Genomic DNA, 26,568 nt, shown 5'->3' with positions numbered 1-26,568 from the left:
AGATTGGATTGTCTCAACAATGCTTGCTTGGTTGGATTCATCAAGTGAAACCTTGACATTAAACCAGCTCTCCCAAGATCCTAAACTAACATGGGGTCCTGGGGTCCCTACAGCCTGTCTGGCTACCTCTGGAAGAACTGTGAAGACCAAGGAGAAGGATAGCTAACAGCCAAGCCTGGGATGGGGCTGGTGAGGGAGACTCCGATTGCATCCCGAGTGGATGTTAGTGGATGCCGAGATGGAGGAAGAAGCTGAGCCACCAGCAGCATGAGACAAGGTCAAGGTGGCTGGGGGCCTCCACCAGGCAGAAGAGAGGAGCTGTGGTAGGCTATGGCACCAGAGGCGGCCAGAGCCAAATTCCCTCTGATCCCATCTCCTGGAATGTCATTCATCCATGGTCCAAGATGGAGAGGCCCAGGGAAGTGCCCACTGAGGTGGAAATTCACTTCACCGGCTCCTATTCCTGCTGAAACCCCTGAGGCATGCTCCTGCTATGTGCTTATGGTATGGCCAGGAGAGTCATCAAGCTGCAGTCTGCCCAGCACTGGCACCCAGGAGGGCTCCGAGAACCCAGACCCTGTCAGAAGCCAAAGGAACTGCCAAGGACAGGGAAAGAGAAGTTGCGAGGGGCATGCCAGTTCATGGAGGTCCCCAGGGGTGAAATCTAAAAATTTCCTCTACCAGTTCTGTGGGCATGGCTTAATTGGTGGGCACGGCTTATGGTCAGATGACTGGGTGGGCGTGGCCAATAACAATATATAATAAAAATAATAAACAAAGTATACAAAACAATAAGAGGTGCCAAAAACCAACTTTCACACTTTACACACACACACCACAACTGACTCACACACAATGTAAAAGCAGCTGCACTTCACCCAAAATGGCCCCTGCAACAAGCAGGAACCTCACACAGCCACAAAAAGCTCAAAAACCAACTTTCACACTTTACACACATACAGCACAACACAACACAACATAACTGACTCACACACAATGTAAAAGCAGCTGCACATCACCCAAAATGGCCCCTGCAACAAGCAGGAACCTCACACTTTCACACTTTACACACACACAACACAACTGATTCACACACACAAAATCCCACATACAGCTTTGTGAGATTTTGTGTGTTTGTGTAGTTAGAGTGAAACACTACAGAAGCACACCAAATCTCAGAAAGCTGCACAAATATTTTATTATTTTATTTATATTTTTTAGATCAGGGGTTTCCAACCTTAGTAACTTTAAGGTTTTGGACTTCAACTCCTAGAGTTCCTCAGCCAGCAAAGCAGGCAGATTGAGTTGCTCACTGAGGAGATAGATTGCAGGCAGGGAAATTCAGTTGCTAGCTGATGCAACTGATTTAAAGCATGCCTTTGCCAGCCCGAAAGGAGCAGCAATAAGGTAAGTGGGGAGGGGTGGGGGCTCTTGTAAGAGGTTATTAAAAATGATTTTAAAAGCCTGTGATGATCAGGAAACTCATCTGGGATTGTCAGAGGAAACAAAGGTTTTAAAAGGCTCCTCTGACAATCCCAGCTGAAGTTGCATGTTCAGCCCAGAACCTCTTAAAAGGATTTTTTCTACAAGCTCTTGAGCTGAAGAGCTTGTAGAAAACATGTTTTTTAAGGTTCTGGTGATCAGGAACTCAGCTGGGATCGCCAGAGGAGCCTTTTAAAACCCCTTTTTTACAATCTCTTCGGCCGAAGAGGTTGTTAAAAAATAGTTTAAAGGGTTCTGATGATCACAGCTGACCCACCGATCATCAAAGGCTTTTTTTTTTTACTTTTAAAGGCATTTTTTCTGCTGAAGAAAAGATGCTTTTAAAATTAAAAAAAACAAACCCCTGATGATGGCGCGGCTCAGCAGGGGCAGGGGGTGGGGCCAGGGATTTTTGCTACTGGTTCTCCGAACCACCCGCCGCCATCGCTACCGGATTGGGCGAGCCAGTCCAAACTGGGAGCATTTCACTCCTGGAGGTCTCCCCGAACAGCAAAGGGGAGAGAACTCTGACTGGAAAGGACCCAAAATTGACTCTCTACAAGAACAACAGTGAGGGGGAAAATGACCTGATGATAAGCAAGGTCATCAATCCTTTGTCAGCTCAACTAGAGATCATAGTGCCCCACTCAGAGTGAAGGGGTTGGTAAAAGCCTAATAGACTCAGGGTGCACCCGATGCTTAATCAGCCTGCAGGTGGTACGAAAGCTGGGTTGCAAGTGAGAAGGCTATGCCAGCCCATGAAGTTCGAGCAGGTTGATGGCTCCATGTTAGGAGGGCTATCTGCCTCCTACCTGACTGAGACAGTGCACCTAAGGCTAGAGGACTACAAAGAAACCATTCGATTCATAGTGGTTCTCAAAATGGCAGAAGCTATGATATTGGGGTGATCCTGGTTAACCAAGTGGAAATATACTGTGGAAAAAAATGCAAGGCATGTAGTGATGGCGGGAAAGCATCAAATGCATGAAATAAAGATGAATTTCAAAGAATTCTGAATCTTTGACAAAAAGCCATGCAAGTTAAATGACAAATATTTCCATCTATGCAATGTACTGTTGACATTCTTTATATAAAACATTTGAAAGATTATGTAATGTAAAGGGATTGTTTTACCACTACAATGTTTTCTTTGACAACTAGTTCCCAGTAAAATTGTCTGACTTGAATCTCTAGTGGAAAGTTTTCATAAGTAAGTCAAAAGTAAGCATGCATCTATAGAATGATATCCTACTAACTAAAAGAGCATTAAAGTATTACATATGTGTGATCTATAATGCATAAGTGGCCTAGTTTAATTTTATTTATTTATTCAATTTCTAAGGCTGTCCAACTCAACCAGCTGACTCCAGGTGGTTAAAATTTTATTTTGTCTTATAAAAAAAGTTAAAGAATATTAAAGTTCATATTATAAAATGACTGCTTTGATCCTGACTAAATTTGGCAAAAAAAAAATCATTTTAGCTGCAAAGATGTATAATTTAAAAATTGGAAACCGTTAGATACTGGCAATCTCTGAAATCAGGACTACAATTTAATACTAGCTGATGAAAACTGTGTACTTGGTGTAATGAAAAATTATAACTGCTTGTATTCAGGGCCCTGGAGATTGGTATGTGCAATATGTATTCAAAATTGCAGTTTTCATTCTTGATTAAAATGAGAGATGAAATGAAGAAGTCTCTGGATACAAGGAAAAGTTCTATTGAAAGCTGAACAAGCACAGTCAGTCTGATCAGAATAGATGTCCTTATTCCTGTTCCGCAATCAGGGACTTTCACCATATGGTTTGCATAAAATGACAGATCCAATGGATGTACAGTTCAAATATGATTCCACTTCAAATACTTTTCCATTTCTTTATGTGACAGAAGCAAATTAATGTGTTTAGATTTGCTATTCCCCATTATTAAAATGAATTAATGTACTATTAAGAATCAGAAGTACACTTTTATTTATGGATTTGGCTACATTTCCATTCATTAAGTCACTATGGGAGGGGAAGACCTTGTTATATCCATAAAAAACTGACATGTAAACATATTCTTTATCAATTAGTTTCTGGATGCAATTCAAAGTGCTAGTTATTGCTTATAAAACCATAAATACCATAGGGTCTATTTGTTTCCCCATAGTATTTAACTTTCTGTGCACTCCAATAGAGTCAGCTTGTTTCAAAACTCATCGATTAAGAAATGTCATTTGTTTAGCTTTGCTGGCTGTGGAACTTTGGGAGTTGAAGTCCACAAGTCTTAAAGTTGCCAAGATTGGAGACCCCTGCTTTAAAATACTAATTCTTTTGCCAGGCTTTGGGTTAAGATGTTTGGATAAGCCACTTTAAGCTAAGGGAATATATGGAAGAGAGGTTTTGTTCCTTCAGACAAGTTGCTCATGGAATCGTTAATTTAATTTTTTTAAGTTATCCACAAAATAAATAAATAACTACACAAACAAATAAGGAGAGGAAAAAGAGGAATATCAATGAACAGAGAGACTTAAAAAGTATATGAATATGATAGCAAACAATAAATAAACATAGAAGAAAATTCTGGTCAGGAAAGATGGTAATTTTGAATGAATAAAAGTAATGCAAAGGGACAGTAAGAAGCCCAAGGAGAGAAAGGAAAAAGATCAATATGACACTAAATACAATCAGCAATCCATTATTTTGACTAGAGGAAAAATCTGATTTAATTGCTGCACTTATTTATTTTAAACCACTGAATTATTTCAAACCTTAGAGAGAAGTATTAGATACATACAGAAATAAGCAATTCAACATGATGTACACAGAAAGTGTTAGTGTAACAATAAGAACTGATATATAAAGAGAATAAATAGGTAAAGTAATAATTTAACAATAAATGGAAGGCAGCAACTGAAGAAGGTTAATTTTGTTTTAGTATTGTACAAAAAATGATGTGATTCTAAAAATGATCCATGATAAGCTAACAAAAAGAATCAGAAAATAAGCTGTGTGCATAAGCAATCAGTTGACAGTGTTATGCAATGTGAAAAGGGTTGATGAAAGGAGGATTCAGGATTTTCTTTTTCCTTTCTAAAGAATGAATGGAATCATATTTATTAAGGCGCATTGGAATTACATTGAATAATATATACTTATTATGCAATAAATGCATAATATTTTTACTTGCTCCACCTTTCATTCTTACACATATTAAGTCACTTATTTCAAAGTCATTTGGGTACAACTGTCACTCAAATATGTTGCAGTTAGATGGTTAGCTTCTTAGCGATTATAACATTTATCCTATTGTAACTTATAATGCTACATTATGTTATTTTTATTATAATTTTACCTTAATTTAATATTTTATCTTGAATTTTGAATATATATATATTTGCTGATGTTTCATTGAAACTTATATTTCTGTCTAAAAATATATATAATGTGTTTTAGTTGTATATCAATGATGCCATATGCTAAATAAATAAACTTTAATATGTCGAATTTTCCATAAAGAGCATCTTACCATTGTTGTTTCTGCAATGGATCCAAAACTATTAATAAAGATGTTGCATGTAACATTTACTGGAGGCCCTATAAAACATTAAGGCATGAAGAAATTAGTGTCTATATGAAAGTGAAGTTTGTACCATTTTCAAAATTTATTAAAAGGCTAAATTTCAGTGGAAAAGAAAGATATTTTTAAGGGTTTGGTTTGAATAATTAATATTGTACTGACATGGTAATCATGTGTCTATATTGGATTGATACTGGTAATTCTTGAAATTTAGTAATTGACCAAGCTTCTAAAACTATTGTTTTTAAACAATAAAGAATTCATGATAGTTGAATCAAATATCTGGATGCTTTTGAAAGATAATTTTGTGCACTTATTGAGTAGTTGATTTTACTTTGAAGGATACAATAGACCAGGGGTGTCAAACTCAAGACCTGGGGGCCAGATCCATGGGGTGCTTAATCTGGCCTGCAGGGCCACCCTGGAAACAGTGAAGGTCCAGCCCACAGTGCCTCTGCCAGTGAAAATGGAGCCCAGGAGGGCTGCATGAGGCGCTCCTGAGCTCTGTCTTCGCTGGCAGAGGATGTCAGAAGGCCATCACAGCCGAAAATAGAGCTCACAAGGACTGCAGGTGGCACTTCCACGCTCAGTTTTCAGAGGCAAAGGGTTGCAGGAGACCATCGCAGCTGAAAATGGAGCTCAGGAGCCTGTTTTCGCTGGCAGAGTGCTCGGGCCATCTCACAGGTGCTCCCAACATGAGTGATGTCGAGCTGGCCATGCCGACCCTGGCCACACTCACCCTGCCCCCCCCCCAGGTCAAACACGACCCTGATGCGGCCCTCAATGAAATTGAGTTTGACACCCTTGCAATAGACAATGCAGGTCTACAGCACAATGACTAAAAGTGACATTATTTCACAAAGCTATTCCTCCAATTCAATCCAATCCAATTCAACCTAATCATGTTGTATAATTCCAAAAGGTAATAGGAGTATTTAATGCTAGTTTCATGATTCACATGTTTTACATTGTAATTGCAAACATTTAGAGGCAAAAACTCTTCTATTTAAAACCTGTTTACATCATAGGTCAGTATACAAATAAAATGTAAAATATTTCCAACAAATGACATGAATATATTAGTGAAAGGGAAGTCACTCCATTTCTGGCCAATTACTATAGTGTTAACATTTTTTTAAAAAATCATTTGAAACATGCCTTCTTATAATTAAATTAAAGAGAAAAATTTAATTCTGTTCTCATATCTAAATCTTCCCTAATGGTTCAATGTATCTTAGTGAAATGAATATGATCATATGATTATTAGCTGCCTATCTTAATATCACTTTCATGTTTTATGTGTGAATGATCAAACCCCGTTGATGAAATAATTGCCCAATTTATAATGGCCAGTCACCAAACACTAATTCAATAGAAAAAAATATAGTAGCTTTACTTGCTATCACATTCTTATAGGACATCTGCTAACTACCTATAGCTTTTTTCCTTCTTATAAGCAGATACAAACTAATAAATAATGCTGTAGCCATTCTTTTTTTTTAAAGGACCGTGAGACCTATTGTAAATTTATAAAAACAATAATATAAAATTTTCAAGCTGATGTTTTATTTTGCAGCATGGTAACTTCCTTTTTAATTTTGATTAAATTTAAACAAAATTACTTGACCTAATTAAATTAGATGTATATAATTCCTACGTATTTTTATTTTTCAGATGTATAGCAATGTGGATACATAATATTTTGTTTATTTTGTTTTCTGCTTTCTGCTTAACTGGAACCTGAGTACTTGTAAAATACCACAAATTATCACTGGGGGACGGGGGAAAATACCACACAATATCATAAATATTTTGAAGTTGCAAAATCCACTAATGGGTTTATATCTGTCCCATTCTACACTATAATATAGTAGATCAGGATGATTGTACTGTATATATTTTAAGCTTCAGAATTTAATCACTAAATGAATTACTAAGACTTAAGCTTTCTATTTATATCTTCTTTTCTGAGATCTTTTTAAAAGCACAAAGAAAGGAAGGGAAATTATTTGTTTGAAATAATCTTTTGTTCCGAATAGCTTTACATTAAATTGAAATGGAAGTTGTGCTGATAAGCTAAACAGTGATAAATAAATATTAACAGCTTAAATCCTGGAAATAGTTGTGTAGGAATGAAAAGTAGTGAAATTATAATGCAATATTAGAAGTATCTTTCATCTTAAATAATTATAGAAGTTTATACCCGTCCCAATTTATCTCCAATGGTCCAAGGATCAGTGTAGCATTACATGGCTACACATCATTGTTAGGTATTTTGTGTCTACAATATTTGTGTGATTTGCAGACTGTGTCTGCAAATGAAGCAGTTTGGTAAATCTGCTCTAATCCTTTGCTCTAAGGCTATTGTGAAAAAGCATCTATTATATAGATCTAATCATAAGGAATTGTTGAAATAAATTTACCTATTTTGGCAGTATTTTATATATGCTAGACCAGGCTTTCTCAACCAAGATTTGGAAACCCTAGGATTCTTCAAAAGGCCACTAGGGGTTTCCAGAGAGATCATGATTTTTATATATAACAAAACAGTAACCTAACAAAAAAACCTGCAACATCCAACCCTAGGTTGACCCGCTGGAGTATATGGACTCTGTGCAAGCAGGAAGATGAGCAAAGCCTGAGCCGATGAGTGAGGAGTGAGCTAAGTCGAGCTGAGGAATGAGCAAGGACAGAGGAATAACAGATTGTGGAGCATGCACATGAGAAATGGCACTAGAGAAATGGACTTTCGGACCGCTACCCACCACCGCAGGGAGACGGGACCAATACGGTGGTTCCGTCCCAGGCGCCTGATGGACCCGGAGAGGTTCCTGACGGAGCTTGGGCCGTTCCCTGAGGATCTGGCCCACGGCACGGCTGAAGAACTAGTTGCAGCCTGGGAACAGGCCGTGGCTGGGGCTTTAGACCGTGTTGTGCCTTTGCGGCCTCTGACCCGGCGTAGATCTCAACCAGCCCCTTGGTTCTCTGAGGAGCTGAGGGAGATGAAATGCCGGAGAAGACGCCTGGAGAGTACCTGGAGATCCAGCCGTTCCGAAGCTGACCGGACACTAGTTAGGTCTTATACTAAGACCTACCTAGTGACACTGAGGAAAGCAAAGCATTCCTACGTTTCCTCCCTCATTGCATCGGCAGATAACCGCCCGGCCACCCTGTTTCGGGTGACCTGCTCTCTCCTTCATCAGGAGGTGCGGGATGACCCCTTACAGGGCCGTGCCGAGGAGTTTAGTGGTTATCTATACGATAAAATCGTTCAGCTCCGGGATGGTCTGGATCAAAATTGGGATGATCCAGGTGAGAGGGCAGAGACTCATCTTGTTGAGATTGTTTGGGATGAATTTGACCCTGTAGCTCTCGAGGATGTGGACAGGTTGTTGGGGAGGTTGCATGCCACCACATGTTTACTGGACCCGTGCCCCTCCTGGCTGGTGCTGGCCACACAGGAGGTGACATGAGGCTGTTTCCAGGGGATTATTAATGCTTCCTTGTTGGAAGGGGTTTTCCTTGCCGCCTGGGAAAGAGGCGGTGGTGAGACCCCTCCTCAAGAAGCCTTCCCTGGACCCAGCTGTTTTGGGAAATTATCATCCGGTCTCCAACCTTCGCTTTGTTGCGAAGGTTGTAGAGAGTGTGGTGGCATGTCAGCTACCCCAATACCTGGATGAAGCTGTCTATCTAGACCTGTTCCAGTCCGGCTTCCGGCCCGGATATAGTACGGAGACGGCTTTGGTCGCATTGGTGGATGATCTCTGGAGGGCCAGGGACAGGGGTTGCTCCTCTGCCCTGGTCCTACTAGACCTCTCAGCGGCTTTTGATACCATCAACCATGGTATCTTGCTGCACCGGTTGGGGAGTTTGGGAGTGGGAGGCACCGTTTATCAGTGGTTCTCCTCCTATCTCTCTGACCGGTCGCAGACGGTGTTGATGGGAGGGCAGAGATCGACCGTGAGGCACCTCACTTGTAGGGTGCCACAGGGTCGATTCTCTCGCCTCTCCTGTTCAACATCTATATGAAGCTGCTGGGTGAGATCATCAGTGGCTTTGGGGTGAGGTACCAACTGTACGCTGACGATACACAGCTGTACTTTTCCACCCCAGGCCACCCCAACAAAGCTATCGAAGTACTGTCCCAGTGCCTGGAAGCCATACAGGTCTGGATGGGGAGAAACAGGCTCAAGCTCAATCCCTCCAAGACGGAGTGGCTGTGGATGCCGGCACCCCGGTACAGTCAGCTGCAGTTGCAGCTGACTGTTGGGGGCGAATCATTGGCCCCAATGGAAAGGGTGCGCAACTTGGGCGTTCTCCTGGATGGACGGTTGTCATTTGAAGATCAGTTGATGGCCGTCTCCAGGAGAGCTTTTTATCAGGTCCGCCTGATCCGCCAGTTGCGCCCCTTCCTAGACCGGGATGCCCTATGCACGGTCACTCACGCTCTTGTTACCTCTCGCTTGGATTATTGCAATGCTCTCTACATGGGACTCCCCTTGAAGAGCACCCGGAGGCTCTAGTTAGTTCAGAATGCAGCTGCGCGGGTGATAGAGGGAGCCGCACGTGGCTCCCATGTAACACCACTCCTGCGCAGGCTGCACTGGCTGCCTGTGGTCTCTCGGATGCACTTTAAGGTTTTGGTTACTACCTTTAAAGCGCTCCATGGCTTAGGGCCAGGGTACTTACGGGACCGCATACTGCTACCAAACGCCTCCCACCGACCCGTACGCTCACACAGAGAGGGACTTCTCAGGGTGCCGTCCACCAAGCAAAGTTGGTTGGCGGCCCCCAGGGGAAGGTCTTTCTCTGTGGGGGCTCCTACCCTCTGGAACGAACTTCCCCCTGGACTGCGTCAACTGCCTGACCTTCGGACTTTTCGCCGCGAGCTGAAGACGTATCTGTTTATTCGCGCAGGACTGGCTTAGGAATTTTAAATTTTAAGGAGTTTTAATTTTAATATTTATATTTGATACAAATTTTATGGAGTTTTTAACGGTATAATGTTTTAAATTTTTGCCAAACATATAATAAGTTTTTTAATCTTTGTTTTTATCTGTACATTGTCATTGTTTTTTATTGTGGCTGTGAACCGCCCTGAGTCCTTCGGGAGAAGGGCGGTATAAAAATCGAATAAATACAGCCAATACAATAAACAGCCAAATAAAAGCAAGTATGTGGAAAGAAAAACATTGAAAAAACTCATGTCATCTCCTACATATTTTAAATAACTGAAGCAACCAAAGCACTCACATATATACATTAAATTCCCAATGTAAAAGGGAGCATGATTGAACTACCTGCTATGTGGTTGTTAAAAATTAGCATATTAAATAATTCCCTTTTCTGGTGAAATCACCAATTTTCCCTCCATCACAAAATTTTAAATGCCATGATTTCTTTCCATTCTTTAGCATCCAACTTTTAGTCCCAACTATTTTGCTTTTGGACATTTGACCACCCTTACTGATATCAGCTTGGAATATTTATTTGTTTGTTTGTTTGTTAAATTTATTTGCTGCCGAAAAACTATAGAATAAAAGTTGCTAAGGAATTTTTATTTTTTATTATGCCATGCACTCTTTACTTTCCACTATGGATTTTACTTCCAATTAATAATAACTAATAATGGATAGTATGCCACTCAGTCAAACATGTAACAAGATACAATTATAGAGTTTAATCCAGATTTTTATTCTTATTGTGCTTAATGATTTTTTAAAATAAACTAACATAGAATCCAGCACAGTACGGATAAAAATGACAGCAATAATAGTAAATACAATATAAATTCACAATCAAATGAATGTGAAATTCTAAAAACACAAGAAGATTATCAATCATTCAATAAAATTTCATAGGAAAAATAAAAAGAAATGTACCTGAGGCCACAAAGAAATAAATTAATAACAAAATTACTTTTTAAATTTCAGTATGATGCATTTGTTTTCACTGTATCCCTATTCATAGATTTTTGTTTGTGTTACTGATCAGATAATATTACTAGTATTAGTTATATTTATATATATATAAATATATATATAGTTATATATATATATATATATATAGTTATATATATAGTTATATATATAGTTATATATATATATATATATATATATATATATATATATATATATATATATATATATATATATATATATATATATATATATATATATATATATATATAGTTATATATATAGTTATATATATAGTTATATATATAGGTCTTTGGTTGTTCGGGTTTTCTCCCGTGTAAAATTGGAAGTGTCTTGGCGCTTCAGAAGTCTCATTCGTCATCTTCAGGCTTCAGCTTCGTGCTTCTGGGAGCAATGTGTGATCGCAGCTGTTTCTTCCTTTTAACTGCTAGTGGGGGTTTGAACTGATTGGGTGGGAGCTTGGCTGTGCTCTGATTGGATGGGGGTTTTTCTGTGCTCTGATTGGCTGGGGGTGTGTCCTGTGTTGGTGGGGGCTTGGTTGTGCTCAGTCTAATCTGTCACCACCACACATCCACCCAGAAAGCACACCCAAACCCACACTGATCAGGAAGCACGACCAAGGACCAGAAGCCAGACTGCAGCTGCAACATTAGCCACTTCAAACCCCTCCAATCCATACATGCAGCAGACTGACACCCACTACGAAGATGTAGCACGACCACGAACACGAAGCCAAACAGCAGCAGTGCAGCTCACCAGCTCAAATCCCCCTGCAGCACAGATTAGACTGAGCACAACCAAGCCCCCACCAACACAGGACACACCCCCAGCCAATCAGAGCACAGAAAAACCCCCATCCAATCAGAGCACAGCCAAGCTCCCACCCAATCAGTTCAAACCCCCACTAGCAGTTAAAAGGAAGAAACAGCTGCGATCACACATTGCTCCCAGAAGCACGAAGCTGAAGCCTGAAGATGACGAATGAGACTTCGTCGAAACGTCGCCAAGACACTTCCAATTTTACACGGGAGAAAACCCGAACAACCAAAGACCTATATATATATATATATATATATAGTTATATATATATATAGTTATATACAAATAGAATGAGACTATTGCCTTATACATTGTAAGCCGCCCTGAGTCTTCGGAGAAGGGTGGGGTATAAATGTAAACAAACAAACAAACAAACAAACAAACAATATTAACACTAATATTAATCTTATCTAGAATTACAAAAAATGTGTTAATTTAATTATAAAAATAATAGGATTTTAATAGCTGCAAGGACCCTAGATTTCACTGAAATAACATGTTGGTTATGATATTATTGCTCAATTAACAGACTATGTCTTCCTTCACTAGCAAGTTAGTATTATTGAAATTAGGTGCCTTATTTAACATAATTTTAAATATCCTAATTTCAAATATATTTGTGTAAATACAAAATAAACCCTTTCATATTCTTTACAAACTTTCCATAATTATCCTTTTTACATTGTAATTCATACAATAGAGTATCTACTCTATTCTTTTTTTAACAAAATAAAATATGCTTCATCTTCAATTAAGCTTCTCCCTTGAAAATTCTTTCCAAATTTCAATATGGATAGAAATATTTTTTTTTACTAAAATGTATAGAATCAAGGCTGTAATCTAAATTACAGTTTTAGCTAAATGTGTTGTTTAAGAAAGTAATTTAGAAACAACTTTTAGCATAAATGAAAATATTGGAATGAAATAAATAACCCAGAAGATTAAATTACCTTTGAAATTTGGTCTGATTCTTGCATCATAGCCAGACATTCTTCCCATTAATTTATCCAGAAAATCTGAAGGAGACATTGGCATACTACGGGATCTCGCACTGTCAGTTTCCTTGGTGGCCACCAAACTAAAAGCAAGAAAATTTGTAACCATAAATATTTCTAAAGACAATAAAATAGAAGTACAATCAAGAGTGAAATTACATTTAAAAGTTGGGGAGGTATTATCAAATCAATAGTTTAATTTCAATTTTTAACATGAAAAATGAGGATTTTTTCTGTTAACTGTAAGGCATATGTTTTTTGTTCTTAATTCATATTTGATTCATTTTATATGGATTAATTAATTGTACATCAGTTAGAATCTATCCAACTGAAGCAGTATATAATTATATTAAGCAAATAAATATAATATAAAATAAAAGTGTTTCTTTAAATCTTGGAATGTAGTATTAGGATCCAGCTAACAATGGGCTCATAACTATGACTATTTTTTAAAAAAAATAAACTGCTGTTAATAGCAGAAGTATTACCTATTAATAACTAATACTAGTAATATTTAAAGCATCCTGTTAATCATCATCGAAAGATAAATGTACCAAAGATGAATCTGCTGGTGAGGGAAGACAATATTTTATAAAATTGATTATGTAATACTTTGTATTTTACATAAAGCTGCTGAGAACTAGAAAAGGTTAGGGTTAACATTTTGTAATTAGCCAAAATTACAAAAAACAAGCCCAATATTTATCAAAATTCATTTGGCCACTATATGCCTTTAACCTTAACAGGAAAGCTATCATTTTTAGCTACTATATAGTGGGTTTTTTTAACAGCTCAGATCTAATAGTCTTAGCTTCTTCATCTTGTAGTAGCCATGCAAAGTACCTGTGTAAGAAAGTAAAAAGCGAAAGTATTGTTATATGTTATTTTTTAAAATCCCAGACAAATAACTATCTGTTATATGCATCACAAAAACTATCAATATCTAGGCCTCTGACCAAGGATTATGGAATCCTCAGTAGCCACCATTTTGGCTGAAAATACACAGAAGACTTGATCCGTTCCACTGTTTTCCCTTCAGGTACCTTCCTCAAATCTCTCTCAAACTTCTTGTCTACCTTCTAATCACATTACATAATTTCTACTTGTTAATTATAAAAAACTAATTTAGCCAAATATGGAGACAAAATACAACATGGTTCGCCTTCTTCTCTATTTTGAATCACTGTTTTTCCAAATTCAAGTTTTACTTAGCTTCATAATAAGAGTTTCTAAAAAAAAAGTTCTGGCATGACCATGATTATTATAAATTTCACATTCAGCTATGATCTACACAGAAACCTATGTAGTAAGCCATTTGATAAAATATACCACAACCCACTACTTCATAAGATAGAAAAATGTGGATTAGACACCATCACCACCATGACCATGTATTCAATGTGTAGTCCTCAATGGAACTGCATCTACATGAAAGTATGCAGTGAGGTATCCCATGGTTCTGTTTTAAGCCCAGTACTCTTCACCATCTTCATCAATGATTTGGACCAGGGGATAGATGGGCACACATCAAATTTGCAGATGACACCAAGCTATTAGGAATAGCCAACACTTCAGAAGATAGGCTTAAGATACAGAAGGATCTTGACAAACTTGAACATTGGGCACTATCTAACAAAATGAAATTCAATAGTGAAACAAGTAAAATTCTAGATTTAGGCAAGAAAAACATATACTGTTTTGGTATATATATTGCACTGGTACAGTATAAGCGGTACCTCCCTCAATAGTAGTAACTGTAAGAGGGATCTTGGAGTCCTACTGGACAACCATTTAAATATGAGCCAGCAGTGTGCTGCAGCTGCCAAAAAAGCCAACACAGTTCTAGACTTCATTAACAGAGGGATAGAATCAAGATCATGTGAAATGTTAATACCACTTTATAATGCTTTGGTAAAGCCACAGTTGGAAAACTGGATCCAGTTTCGGTTGCCACGATGTAAAAAAGATGTTGAGACTATAGAAAGAGTGCAGAGAAGAGCAACAAAAATGATTGGGGGACTGGAGGCTAACACATATAAAGAATGGTTGCTGGAATTAGGTATATCTAATTTAATGAAAAGAAGGAATCCGGATGACGTAATAGCAGTGTTCCAATATCTCAGGGGTTGCCACAAAGAAGAGGGGGTCAATCTATTCTCCAAAGCACCTAAAGGCAGAACAAGAAGCAATGGATGGAAACTAATCAAGGAGAGAAGCAACCTAAGAAGAAATTTCCTGACAGAACAATTAATAGTGGAACAACTTGCCTCCAGAAGTTGTGAATGCTCCACAACTCTACAAAAACAGGAAGTTTTTAAGAAGAGATTGGACAACCATTTGTCTGAAATGGTATAAGGTTTCCAGCCTGAGCAGGAGGCTTGACTAGATGGGATTCCAAGGTCCCTTCCACTCAGATATTCTGTTATTCTGAAATCTTGTTATAATCAATAAAGAAGATATATATCTTTTTAAAATCTCTTGCTCTTCCCATCAATTTTTTGTTCGATCAACAATCTTATTTCATGTCCCTCTGTCTTTTTCATAATTTGCCTATTTTTGGCATTTTTAATTTCTTGGATGGTTTTATTCATTTTTGAAAGTTCTTAAGCAAAGCATTTGGTACCATTTTTAGATCAAGCAATATTGTTCCCTATTTATTGAAATAGTTAGACTATTTGTGCTATCCCAGATGACAAATCTGTCTCCAAAAGCACTGCAAACAACATTTGACATACAAAGGGAGAGTTCTATTGTGAAGGTTTCTTATTTTTACTGCTAGTCAGTTGATATTCAGGTTGATATATCCCGGAATTGGCCTAGTGATTTAGAAGAAATGGTTCTTTCCCAATCTCCAAAGCAGAAGACCCTGTAAAACAATTCCAGAGACAGCAGGGCTGTGCTCATACCATTCTATACCCTCACTTATGAATGGAGATGAAATAATAGCAATAGCATTTAGGCTTATATACCATCCTATAGCACTTTACAGTACTCTCTGGGCAGTTTACAATGTAGAAGCATTATTTCCTTATTGTGCCCAACAATCTGGATCCTCATTTTACAAATCTCGGAAGGATAAATAGCTGAGTTAATCTTGAGCCCTGTCAGGATCGAACTCCAGGCTGTGGTCAGAGTTTTGCCTACAATACTGCATTTTAACCATTGTGCCACCAGAGTTCATAGTAGACAATATCATGAAAACAAGGAAGGAAACACATTACTGTATATTCGTGTTTAAGTAAGAATACAAATTCTTCATTAAAGCACAAAGAGCTAATAAAAACTAAATATCAATTTTAGTACAATTCTGCTACTACCTTGGATCTTGAGTGTTATTTAAGAATAAAAATGTAAGCAATGTACTACCAAATTTGTGCTACAAAACTCCAGACTTCAGTTTTCTATGGCTTTTTTTTACTGAGAGTAAATGACTATCTAGAGTTTTGAAGCCAAGATCTGGTAGCTTTAAAATGAAGCATGTTGAATCAAAGCAAAGGCCTGTAAATCCAGCAATATATTACTTTGTAGTGGCCAAGAGCAATTAGAGTAAGCAATGTGCAGTAAACAGGATTTATACAGAGCACGTAATTGTTTTATGTAAGAAAACTGTTTCAAAGCCTTATCCAGGGAGAAGCAGACTACCAACACTTTTACGTACAGGAATAAAGCTACATACAGACAGGCATAGAAACGAAGCTTTATAATTTTTCATAAACCTAAGAAAATCCATTCATCAATTCTTAGGATGGGAATAACGAGCACTTTGTCCTTATACAATGTTATTTTTACTGGAAATAATAAAAATACAGGACCAGTGATACACAGCTACTCTTCGACTTACAACCACAATTAGCCCAACATTTCTGTTGCTAAACATTTGTTAACTGAATTTGGCCCCATTTTACAGCCTTTCTTGTCACAGTTGCTAAGTGAATCACTGCACTTGTTTAATTAGTAATTAAATTAATTGTTAAATGAATATGGATTCCCCACTGACTTTGCTTGTAAGAAGGTTGCAAAAGGGGATCACGTGACCCAGGAACACTGCAATTGTCATAAATATGAGTCAGTTGCCAAGCATCTGAATTTTGATCACATGACCATGGGGATACTGTAATGATTGTAACGGTGAAAAACGGTCACAAGCCACTTTTTTCAGTGATATTGCAACTTTGAATTGGTTACTAAATGAACTGTTGTAAGTTGAGGACTGCCTGTAGAAGCCAGAGTAATATAACAACATTTCTAAATAAACAAATCCGCATATATATTTTTTATTTGCATTTATACCCCGCCCTTCTCCGAAGACTCAGGGCGGCTTATACTATGTTAGCAATAGTCTTCATCCATTTGTATATTATATACAAAGTCAACTTATAGCCCCCAACAATCTGGGTCCTCATTTTATCTACCTTATAAAGGATGGAAGGCTGAGTCAACCTTGGGCCTGGTGGGGCTTGAACCTGCAGTAATTGCAGGCAGCTGCTGTAAAGCATGACAATTATGGGGGTGTGATATCTCAGTGGTTAAAGACCCTGAGATTGTCAGCTGGAAAGCTGACAGCGTGGGTTCCAGACCCGAGCACCTGATGACAGGATGAGCTTCCATCCTTGCCCCAGCTCCTATCCCCCTAGTAGTTTGGAAGCAGACATATGAGAATAAATAGGTACCATTTCGGTGAGAGGGTAACAGTACTCTGTGGACCTTGGCATATAGTCACACTGGCCACCTGACCACAGAAGCCTCTTTGGACAACCCTGGCTGGCTAAGAAATGGAAATGAGCATTGCCTTCTAGAGTTGGACATGACTGGACAGAGAACCTTTTCTTTTACCTAGGACAAAGGTAATGGCTTCAAAGTACAGTATTAAGGATTAAGTATATCAGTTATTTTTAAAGGAAATCTAGGGATTTGGGATAATAGACTGCTTGAAAAATTCCTAAAAACCATGATATGTAATTGATTTGAATTGAAAATACAAATAGTATGAAATAAAAGACTGATGGAATTTGATTCTAGAATTTTAGATTATTTGGATTAAAATTACTTTTTTTCTGTTTTACTAATAATAATTAGGGTGAGATGGGTGGTTTCCCATCAAGATCTACTATCGTGATGGGAGCATATCTGGAAAGAATTTGTTATGAAGCAATGTGCTCAATTATGTCAACACTAAACATAATAGATTCATCCAGCACCATCAAAGTATTTTTATTTATCTAGGAATGTTTTTTCAGTTTAAAGTAAAGCATCCTTTTGATGCTGCTGCTATTCTTTTTATTTGGTTTTTTTGTTTTTGTTTTTATGTATCTAAATTTTGGAATTATTTTCATAATCAATAACAAAACAATTACAAAATTATTCTACTTTTAAAAAATATTGACATTTATAAATAGTGCAGGGAGACAGTCAAAAACTATCATGGTTTTCAAGCCATTTTTCCAACAGTCTGAGATAGGAAACTCAGTGCAAGTTGTTTTGTGATTTCCTGAGTATCTTACCCTAAATTTGTTTGTTTAACCTCAAAGTTAAATGCCCTTAAAACTAAGAAGTCCAAGAAAGACTTTGTCACTTGGTTGTAGGGATAGATATAGTAATATATTTTTAATCTCAAATTACTGTTAATTCTGTGGCAAATCCATCCCCCATAATGTTCAGAATCCTTCCAGCCTATTCTGCCAGAAATTCTGGACAGCAATAGATGTTTGATCCTGCTGATAGGTGATGCTGGGTTGTAGGAGAAAGGATGCCATAGAATCCACCAATCACTGCACAACCTGAACTTACTTTAAAAATAGTAAGAACAACAGTAAGGACAATACCATTTCTTGGCTTCATTGCTGTTACAGTCAGGCTTGGCTTTGGAGAAAGTGTGATTTATGTCATCAAACTTTTCTGATGACTTAAGAATGAATATTAATAGGGAGTCCACAAGTCTTCAAGTTTCCAAGGTTGGAGACCCCCTGCTATATATCACTTCACAGTACTTTACAGCCCTCCCTAAGCAGTTTACAGAGTCAGCATATGGCCCCAACAATTTGTCCTCATTGTACTGACCTCAGAAGGATGGAAGGCTGAATCAACCTTGAGCCAGTAAAACTGCCAAACTGCTGACAGCTGGCACTCAGCAGAAGTAGCCTGCAGTACTGCATTCTAACCACTGCACCACCACAATTATGTGTTTTTATGAAAGCATATGTGCACACCTGAATGTATTCCTTCATTTGTGAGATTTTTTTTTTAACGATAAGTAACAAATCATAAATTCTAGTAACAGTTAGGAGAAACTGGGAGTTCTCAGCTTCTAATTTTTTGCTATTGGGTTAGCTTGGAGTTAAGAGTTTATATAGAATAATGTTAGTAACCTCAATATGATTTCCTTCTATTTGTTGTTCACTTCAGTTTGATTGGCATACTATGTCTGCTGCCAGTGAGAAAATGAGCTTAACACAGCATGGGGTTTGAAGTATAAATAGAAAGCCCATTTTAATTTGTTTTCTAGAAAAAACATAGTAGGCCTCATTATAGTTGATTATAAAAATATCTTGCTTATTTTTCGTTATTGGTCATTTCTCATATCTAATATAAGACCAAACTGGGAGGTTTGGTAGATGAAATGAATGGTGAAATGAAATGAAATGGTGCATTATTATTTTTTTGCCTATGAGCAAAGACAAGCTTAAGGAGGTTAGATGAGTCCCTAGACAGAAAGAGTTCCAAAGGATAAATGTACTCTAAAGAATATCATTTTTCTCAGGTAGGCTATTAATGTAGATCAAATATTGGCAGGGCATTAAAAAAAGGGCTGTCTAAAAATCTTAATACTCGATTAGTAAGAAACAGCTATTCTCATTAACAGTATCATTATTTAATGCCAAATTTCTGGGCTTTGGGACAGTGTTTGGAACATAATGTACATAAAAGTTCGCTAAGCTTCCCCATGTTCACTGGAGCTTCCCACTGACTGCTATCTTGAGTTTCTCCCACAGGGTAATGAAAAAACATAGAAAGGAGGAAACTAATTGCATCAAACAAGTTTTACATCCCTGAAAATTTTGAACACGGTTATTCAAGGAACCTAAGAGACTTCCAAAGAGGCTGTTTATATACCGGTATATTAACTACAATTACAGAAATGCACAACTATAGTATATTATGGAAGACCGTGTTCTTCATTTTATACAGATTCTTAGTTTCAATAGTAATGTTGATTATTGGCAGAAAATAACTTCTTTATCAATAAAAATGTGGCTGCCTTCTCTAATAGTTAAACAAGCTAGATTCTTTAAGTACAAAATTGATGTATGCAAATAGAAAGAAAGAAAGAAAGAAAGAAAAAAGAAAGAAGAAAGAAAGAAGAAAGAAGAAAGGAAGGAAGGAAGGAAGGAAGGAAGGAAGAAAAAAAAGAAAGAGGGAGGGAGGGAGGGAAGCAGGCATCCCTTTCAAATCGTTGGAAAAGAACATGAAACAAGCCAATACAAATAATCATATAGAATCGATAATATAGAATCTATTAGGATGTTACCATGAAGAATGGGAAACTCTTGCTCTCTAAACCCAAGGAAGGAAGACTTCAAAAATATGTTTACATTTTTATGTCTGTTTTCATGTATCTTGAGATATTTTATAGTTTTGTTCGAAATTTCATGCAAACACATGTTATGCCTGAACGTGTATTAAATAAAATAATAATAATAAGCCCTGCATCGCAGTTGATATATTTTGACCAAACATGCAATGACATGCTTTTCACATTTGTAATGTAGCTCTGCCAGTTCCTACATAGGTGTGTCAGTCAGGGTGTATTATAATAATAGGCTAAATCGGCCTATAATTTATGCAATACAGGAACATCAATTTTTAAAAGATCCATTTACTCCTACAAGGAATCATGCAGAAAGAAAGGTTTTGTGCACATTCCAAATGAACATGCCCTACAGGTATATGACTATTAATGGCAAAAGTCTCTTAGGGTGGCATAGAAAATGAAAACATCAAATGTTTGACATGAAAGTTTAACTCAGCCAGTTCTCTCTATGAACATGAATACTGTAAATCTTCTCCAATGTATAAAGGTAAATGTAAAGGTTTCTCTGTCTGAACAAGGTCTTAGCACCATTCTGTCAGGGAGAAGTTTACTATCACCTATAGTTTTAAGGATGCCACCCATCAGAGAAAAGAGTGCAATCTAAATATTAAAAAGATACCAACTTGAAACAAATAAAGAACTTTTGTAAATTATTTTTGACCCTTGGCTTCTGCTTTAGCCTGACAGTTTTAAGCAAGAGTAAATGATATATATTTACTGCAAAACACAGGAAATGCATTGTCAAGTCATGACAAGAAAGTAGCATTACTGTATTCTATAATATTCATACAAATATTGCAGGAAAAATAAGGCACGCTATATTTATATGAGTAATACTGGTAATACCAGCATTTTTACTGTGTTGAACCAACTTGTTCTTCATTCTAAAAATCACTAATTAAAACTTATTAAGATACATAGTACAGATTGTATTTAAACAATGTTACTCACCCTTTGATTCCAATGAAATCAAGTTAAAGATGACTAATGGGTGACTAATGTACTTTAGGATCTCATCCAATGGATTAATTCAATAGACAATAGATTGTCTATTTTATCCCAGTAGTAAAACAGACCAGGCAAAGAAAACCAGATGTTTATGCATAATTGTTAACTATTCAAATATTTAAAGGCAGCTATACAGGAAAATTCTGAATTCCTAAAGTCCAAAACAGTCTATAGGTCATGGGGAGAGGGACTAGGATTGTAGGTATAAATATAAGCTAAGAAAACTCTCTTTCATAAAGTACAGGTAGGGAACCTGTGACACTACAGACTGATTGCATCTATCCTAATTTCTTAAAAGCCTTTAAATATAATATAATTAAATAAATATATAATTAAAAACAGAATGAAATAGGATGGAAAGATTCTGGAGTGGCTGGACCCTTGCACAGAAGCACAAATGCATACATTTTATTGTGAATTCTTACTTGTCTTAATGTTTTTTCACCATAGTGATCTTACAAAAACATTGTAACACAGTATAATGATATTCACTTCTGCACAGTTTGATGATGTTAATGTGGTTTGTCAAATACTATATCTTTTACTGTGCATATTACCACTTACTAGCTGTTTTTATTTTTTATTGAATAGACGTCTCTATAAAATAATTGTTTTACTATATTTGTTTACTTACAGGGCTGTGGGCTACTCCAAATGAAACTTACTCTGAACAGGTTACATATTCTATCTGGATAAATACAATTAAAATATGTAATATCTATAATAAAAATAATTCCATACAATTTATGCAAGATATTAAAAGCTACCTTTATTTCAATTATCTTCCCAAATATTAGAGGAAGGGGGCATTTCCATCCCTAAGGCCTAAATTTTTGGGGGGTTGCAGTTTCGTACAAACAGTTTCTCCTTCTTTCCACTCTACATGTTTTGCTTTATTTTGTTCTACATAATTGCTGCTTATACACAGGAATGTATAGAATGATCACTTCTGGATATAAAGTTATCAGTAACATTTAGTAATGTTTGGTAAGCATCCACAAGATAATTTCACTATGCTAACAAACTGTATAAACAAGACTAGAATATATTCTTTCTTTCTCTTTTTTACATAAAACACAAGATAATTGGTTGTAAAAGTGTTTAGATAACAACAAATTTGTAAAATTGAAAATAATTCCATAGTCTATACAAGGACTCTTGCTCACTAGGATATACACTTCTATTTTTTTTTTATAATTCAGGAATAGAATCATCTATCCAACCAGAGATATTTTTTTTTGTTATCAGAAATATTTTTATTGATATCATTATTATATTTTTAACTTTTTGACCTAAAATATTTAAATAAACTCTTCTCAATACAGTTTACAAACAGAATTTATTTATATAATTTGCATTCTTTGTGTTAGCTCATGTGAATGCTTTTCTCTCAAAAATGAAATCTAATTATTTTCAACGTTAAGAGTAACATTTAAAGGGCTTGCCATTGCTATTTGTATTTTTTGAGACTATTATTTACTGTAGACAGTTGATATGTCCTTTCAGTAACTTAGGCATATGTGTTATGCAAAATGTATTCAATTTTTGAAAACAAAACAGCAGAACAGACTTGTATTTCATATATTTTGGTAAAATTATTAATAATAGTTAAAATGCAGCATGGCATATTATTTTTGTTGAAAAGATTCCTTATACTACATGATTTGTAAACCTTATATATCACTGAATATTTCCAATGTAATGTTTGAGCTTTACTAGTCTGTAATACGTCTATAAATTATTTAAGGTAACCTTTTAAAAAAACCCAGCTTTGTCTTCCCATTTCATTTAAATAAAATTACACTGTCTTAAATCCAAACACTTTAGTTTGAAAGTGTTTGTGATGTCAGTTACAAGAAAGATAAATATATCTGATAGTCTTAATAATATACAGTATTTGAATTAAAAAAAAGCTTTTGTATTCTATTTCATCAGTGTGGGGAAGATATTTAGGAAAAAGATTTATGGAGAAACTTAAACTGCATTTTGTTATTATTGTCCTAGGTAACATATATATAATTATTCTTGTTTTATTTGTTCTATGAAAGTAAATTTGAAGGACAGGTTAAGAAGAGACACCATAATTCTCATATATTTATGAAAACAGTATATCATGTAGTCTTAAACTTAAAGATATATAATATTTAGACATGGATGCCAAAAAGCAGACTTTGAATACTGATTGAGACTCATCTTTTTGTTACACTAATAGGAGAATGAAAGTTATGTCCTTTTGAACATTTGCTATGCCTTGCTTCATTTGTGTTGCCCCCCCCCCAAACACACTATGAAGCAATAATGCTTAAGAGAATGGAGACAGTTTAAAGCAGGAAACAGAAGCGTATCTGAATCATGGGCAAAGGGAGGCAAGAGGCATTTGAACTGCCAACAGTTTGGTCTAATGGTTAAGGCACCAGGCTAGAAACCGAGAAACTGAGTTCTAGTCCTGTCTCAGGTATGAAAGCCAGCTGGGTGATTTTTCGGCCAGTCACTCTCTCTCAGTCCAACTCATCTCCCAGAGCTGCTGTTGTGGGGAAAATAGGAAGAGGAAGGAGTATTGGGATGTTTGCTGCTTTGAATTAGTTGCAAAAATAATAAATTGAAATTTAAAAAGTATTTATGAAACAAAATAAAATATTAGGACAAGAGATTAAGACAAAATAATATTGTCCAGAATGTACCAGGTCATCATCCTAAACCATGTCTATAGAATATTTTACAGCTCTATCACGGCACTTTTTTTCCTTAGCCATTTACATGAGCCAAAACATATCTGTGATATTTACCGAGACTTACCTGAGCAGCACCGCAGCTTCCCACAGATAGAATCCTGAGACAGCAGCACGCAGGTATTTAATGTGGGCCATGGTATGGCGAGGTATTTACAACCTCCTCCCAAAAGAACGTGTCCGAGTCATAAGGGGAGGGGGAAGCTCCTGAAGGATCGGAGAGTTCGGAATGAGATCGCTACGGTAGCTGGAAAAGCTGCCGAGTTTTCAGGACCATGGAGAGCTCCCTGACAATCGACAGAAGCTGTACGAGCCGAGGACGTCTTTTCCCAGGATGATCTATTCGCCGGCGGTTGGGATGTCGTGCATTTTTGGGTTGTTGTTGGCAACCAGCTCGAGGTTTGTATTGTGCATCTAAAGAGAGAGGCTAATCCCAGAGGGCAAGACCAGGCAGCCAATGAAGGGCATAGGGAAAAGGCAAGCAGCAGCAAAGTACACCTTCTTGGAGGTTTTCCTCTGTCCCTTCTTTCCTTCTCTGTCCAGAAGCCAATTCGCCACATTCCTGAACACTGGCAATAGTAGGGCTAGAAAGGGAAGGAGGTGGAGACAAAGCAGTGGACTCCCCCCCCCCACACCCCAGTCAGGAAGCTCCCAGACTGACAGAAGGCTGTGCAAGAGTTGTTTTACTGAAGAGTAAGAGAGAACCGGATGCAAAAATGCAGGGACAAAATTGGTACGCTGATCCCCTCAAAGGTATATCCTTTAGCAAAGAAAAGAGAGGAAAGAATGACAGAACGACAGACAGAACTACTGAGAGGGCCAAAAGGTCTTCCAAAAGAGAGAGCTTTTTTAGAGTTTTCGTGGATTGATATGTATGCCTGCTATGCTTAATGTAAAAATGGGTCACTCTGGGAATCATTTGTCTTGAAGTTTATATCAAAGGTTTAGCTATGGAAGCCTGGAGAAAACCTATGGTGAGGCAACTCTACCTTAAGCTAAGGGATGTGTGATCTTAGAGTTCCAGAGAAGGAGAATTACCAGTCTTTTGTGTATTTGAAAGACTTGTGGAGACTTTCACTCATAATTTATGAGTGAAAGTTTTATCATCTCCAGTGCATTGATAGAGAAACAAAAAGGGAGTCAGGAAAAAACAACAAAAAAAATGGATTGAATCTCCATTTTTTTTGTCTTTTTCTGTTTCTCTAGGAATGCACTGGAGATGGTAAAACTTTCACTCATAAATTATCAGTATAAATGCTCTACTAACACAGCAGCATAAATGGCCTTCTCTGAGGATGCATGTTCTATTTTATTTATTTATGTGCACTGGCATACATACAGGCACATGAGTCTAAATGATAAAACACATATACCAAAATATGTGGGTGATGACAAAATAAGCATTATAATTTCACACTTTTAATACTTTTAAATATTATACATTAAAAATAATTTTTTTAATGTAAGCATTATATTTACATATAGGCATCATTTTTAATGAAATCATCAACTATCACTTAAGTAGAAATTAGCAAATTCCACCCAAATTAAATTAATACAATTACTATTTGTAAATGCATAGTATAATAAAGGTGAAAGCACATTTAGATTCTTTTTATATGCACTTTAAAAAAAACAAAGTAATTGTCTTGTTTTCCTTAGAGATTGATGGGATCACTAATACTTTTCATAGTAGTACTTACATAATGGCATTTCTAATGTAATCATTAAGAGGTTCTACTTTGTAAAGTAATGTTGTATTATATATGCATTATTCAGTAGTCCCAAAATGTTGTGCCATATGTAGCAATTTATTTTACTTATTTCACATATTTTGATTTGATGTACTTATTGCTTTTAACAAAGGATTAAAAATATCCATTACAAGTGGGAAAAACCCTTCTTTGAGCAGAATAAGGCATTATAGTATACTGTAATCATTTTGGTTTGAGATGTTCAGTTAAGCATGTAAGCAAGTTTAGCACTTTTTGAAAACATGTCAGATGTAAAGGTACTTCTTCTTTTGTACTGTGCAACTATTTGATTTCATGATTTATTCTTTATGCATTTTAGTCATGCATTCTTATTATTGGAATATACTAGCTGTACTACCCACAAATAAAGTAACTTATTAAATTATGCTATCTTCAAACACTGGGTTGAATCTTTTTATTTTATTGTTTTAATGAAATTCTTAAAAGCACCCTTTTAAAATAGGACATGGACCTTCTCTTTCAAGAAAAACAACCTGTGAGATGTTAACACTTTCTAGAATATATATTCAAGAATAATTTTTATCACACATTCATAAGCAAATATATTTGAAACCTAAAGAAAGATATTTTAAGAGGGAGGGGGAGAGGGAGGGAGGGAGAGAGAGAGAGAGAGAGAGAGAAAGAGACAGAGACAGAGAGAGAGAGACAGAGAGACAGAGAGAGACAGAGA

General features: G+C 36.6%; 1 protein-coding gene across 1 annotated transcript in view; it reads right to left on the bottom strand.

The window, feature by feature from the left end:
- Positions 1-24,276, bottom strand: part of GLRA3 (glycine receptor alpha 3) — a gene marked incomplete at its 5' end in the record, with an annotated part of 67,132 nt that extends 42,856 nt beyond the window's left edge. Inside the window, 3 exons of the mRNA XM_058193801.1 lie at positions 4,995-5,062; positions 12,754-12,881; positions 24,191-24,276. Coding sequence (XP_058049784.1) covers positions 4,995-5,062; positions 12,754-12,881; positions 24,191-24,276 — 282 coding nt within the window. The remainder of the gene's footprint in view (positions 1-4,994; positions 5,063-12,753; positions 12,882-24,190) is intronic.
- Between the last annotated feature and the right edge of the window lie 2,292 nt (positions 24,277-26,568).

This window comes from Ahaetulla prasina, chromosome 8, assembly GCF_028640845.1.
Source record: "Ahaetulla prasina isolate Xishuangbanna chromosome 8, ASM2864084v1, whole genome shotgun sequence".
NCBI classification, from domain to species: domain Eukaryota; kingdom Metazoa; phylum Chordata; class Lepidosauria; order Squamata; family Colubridae; genus Ahaetulla; species Ahaetulla prasina.
Note: the sequence above shows the minus strand (reverse complement) of the source record. Positions and strands in the feature narration are given on the sequence as shown.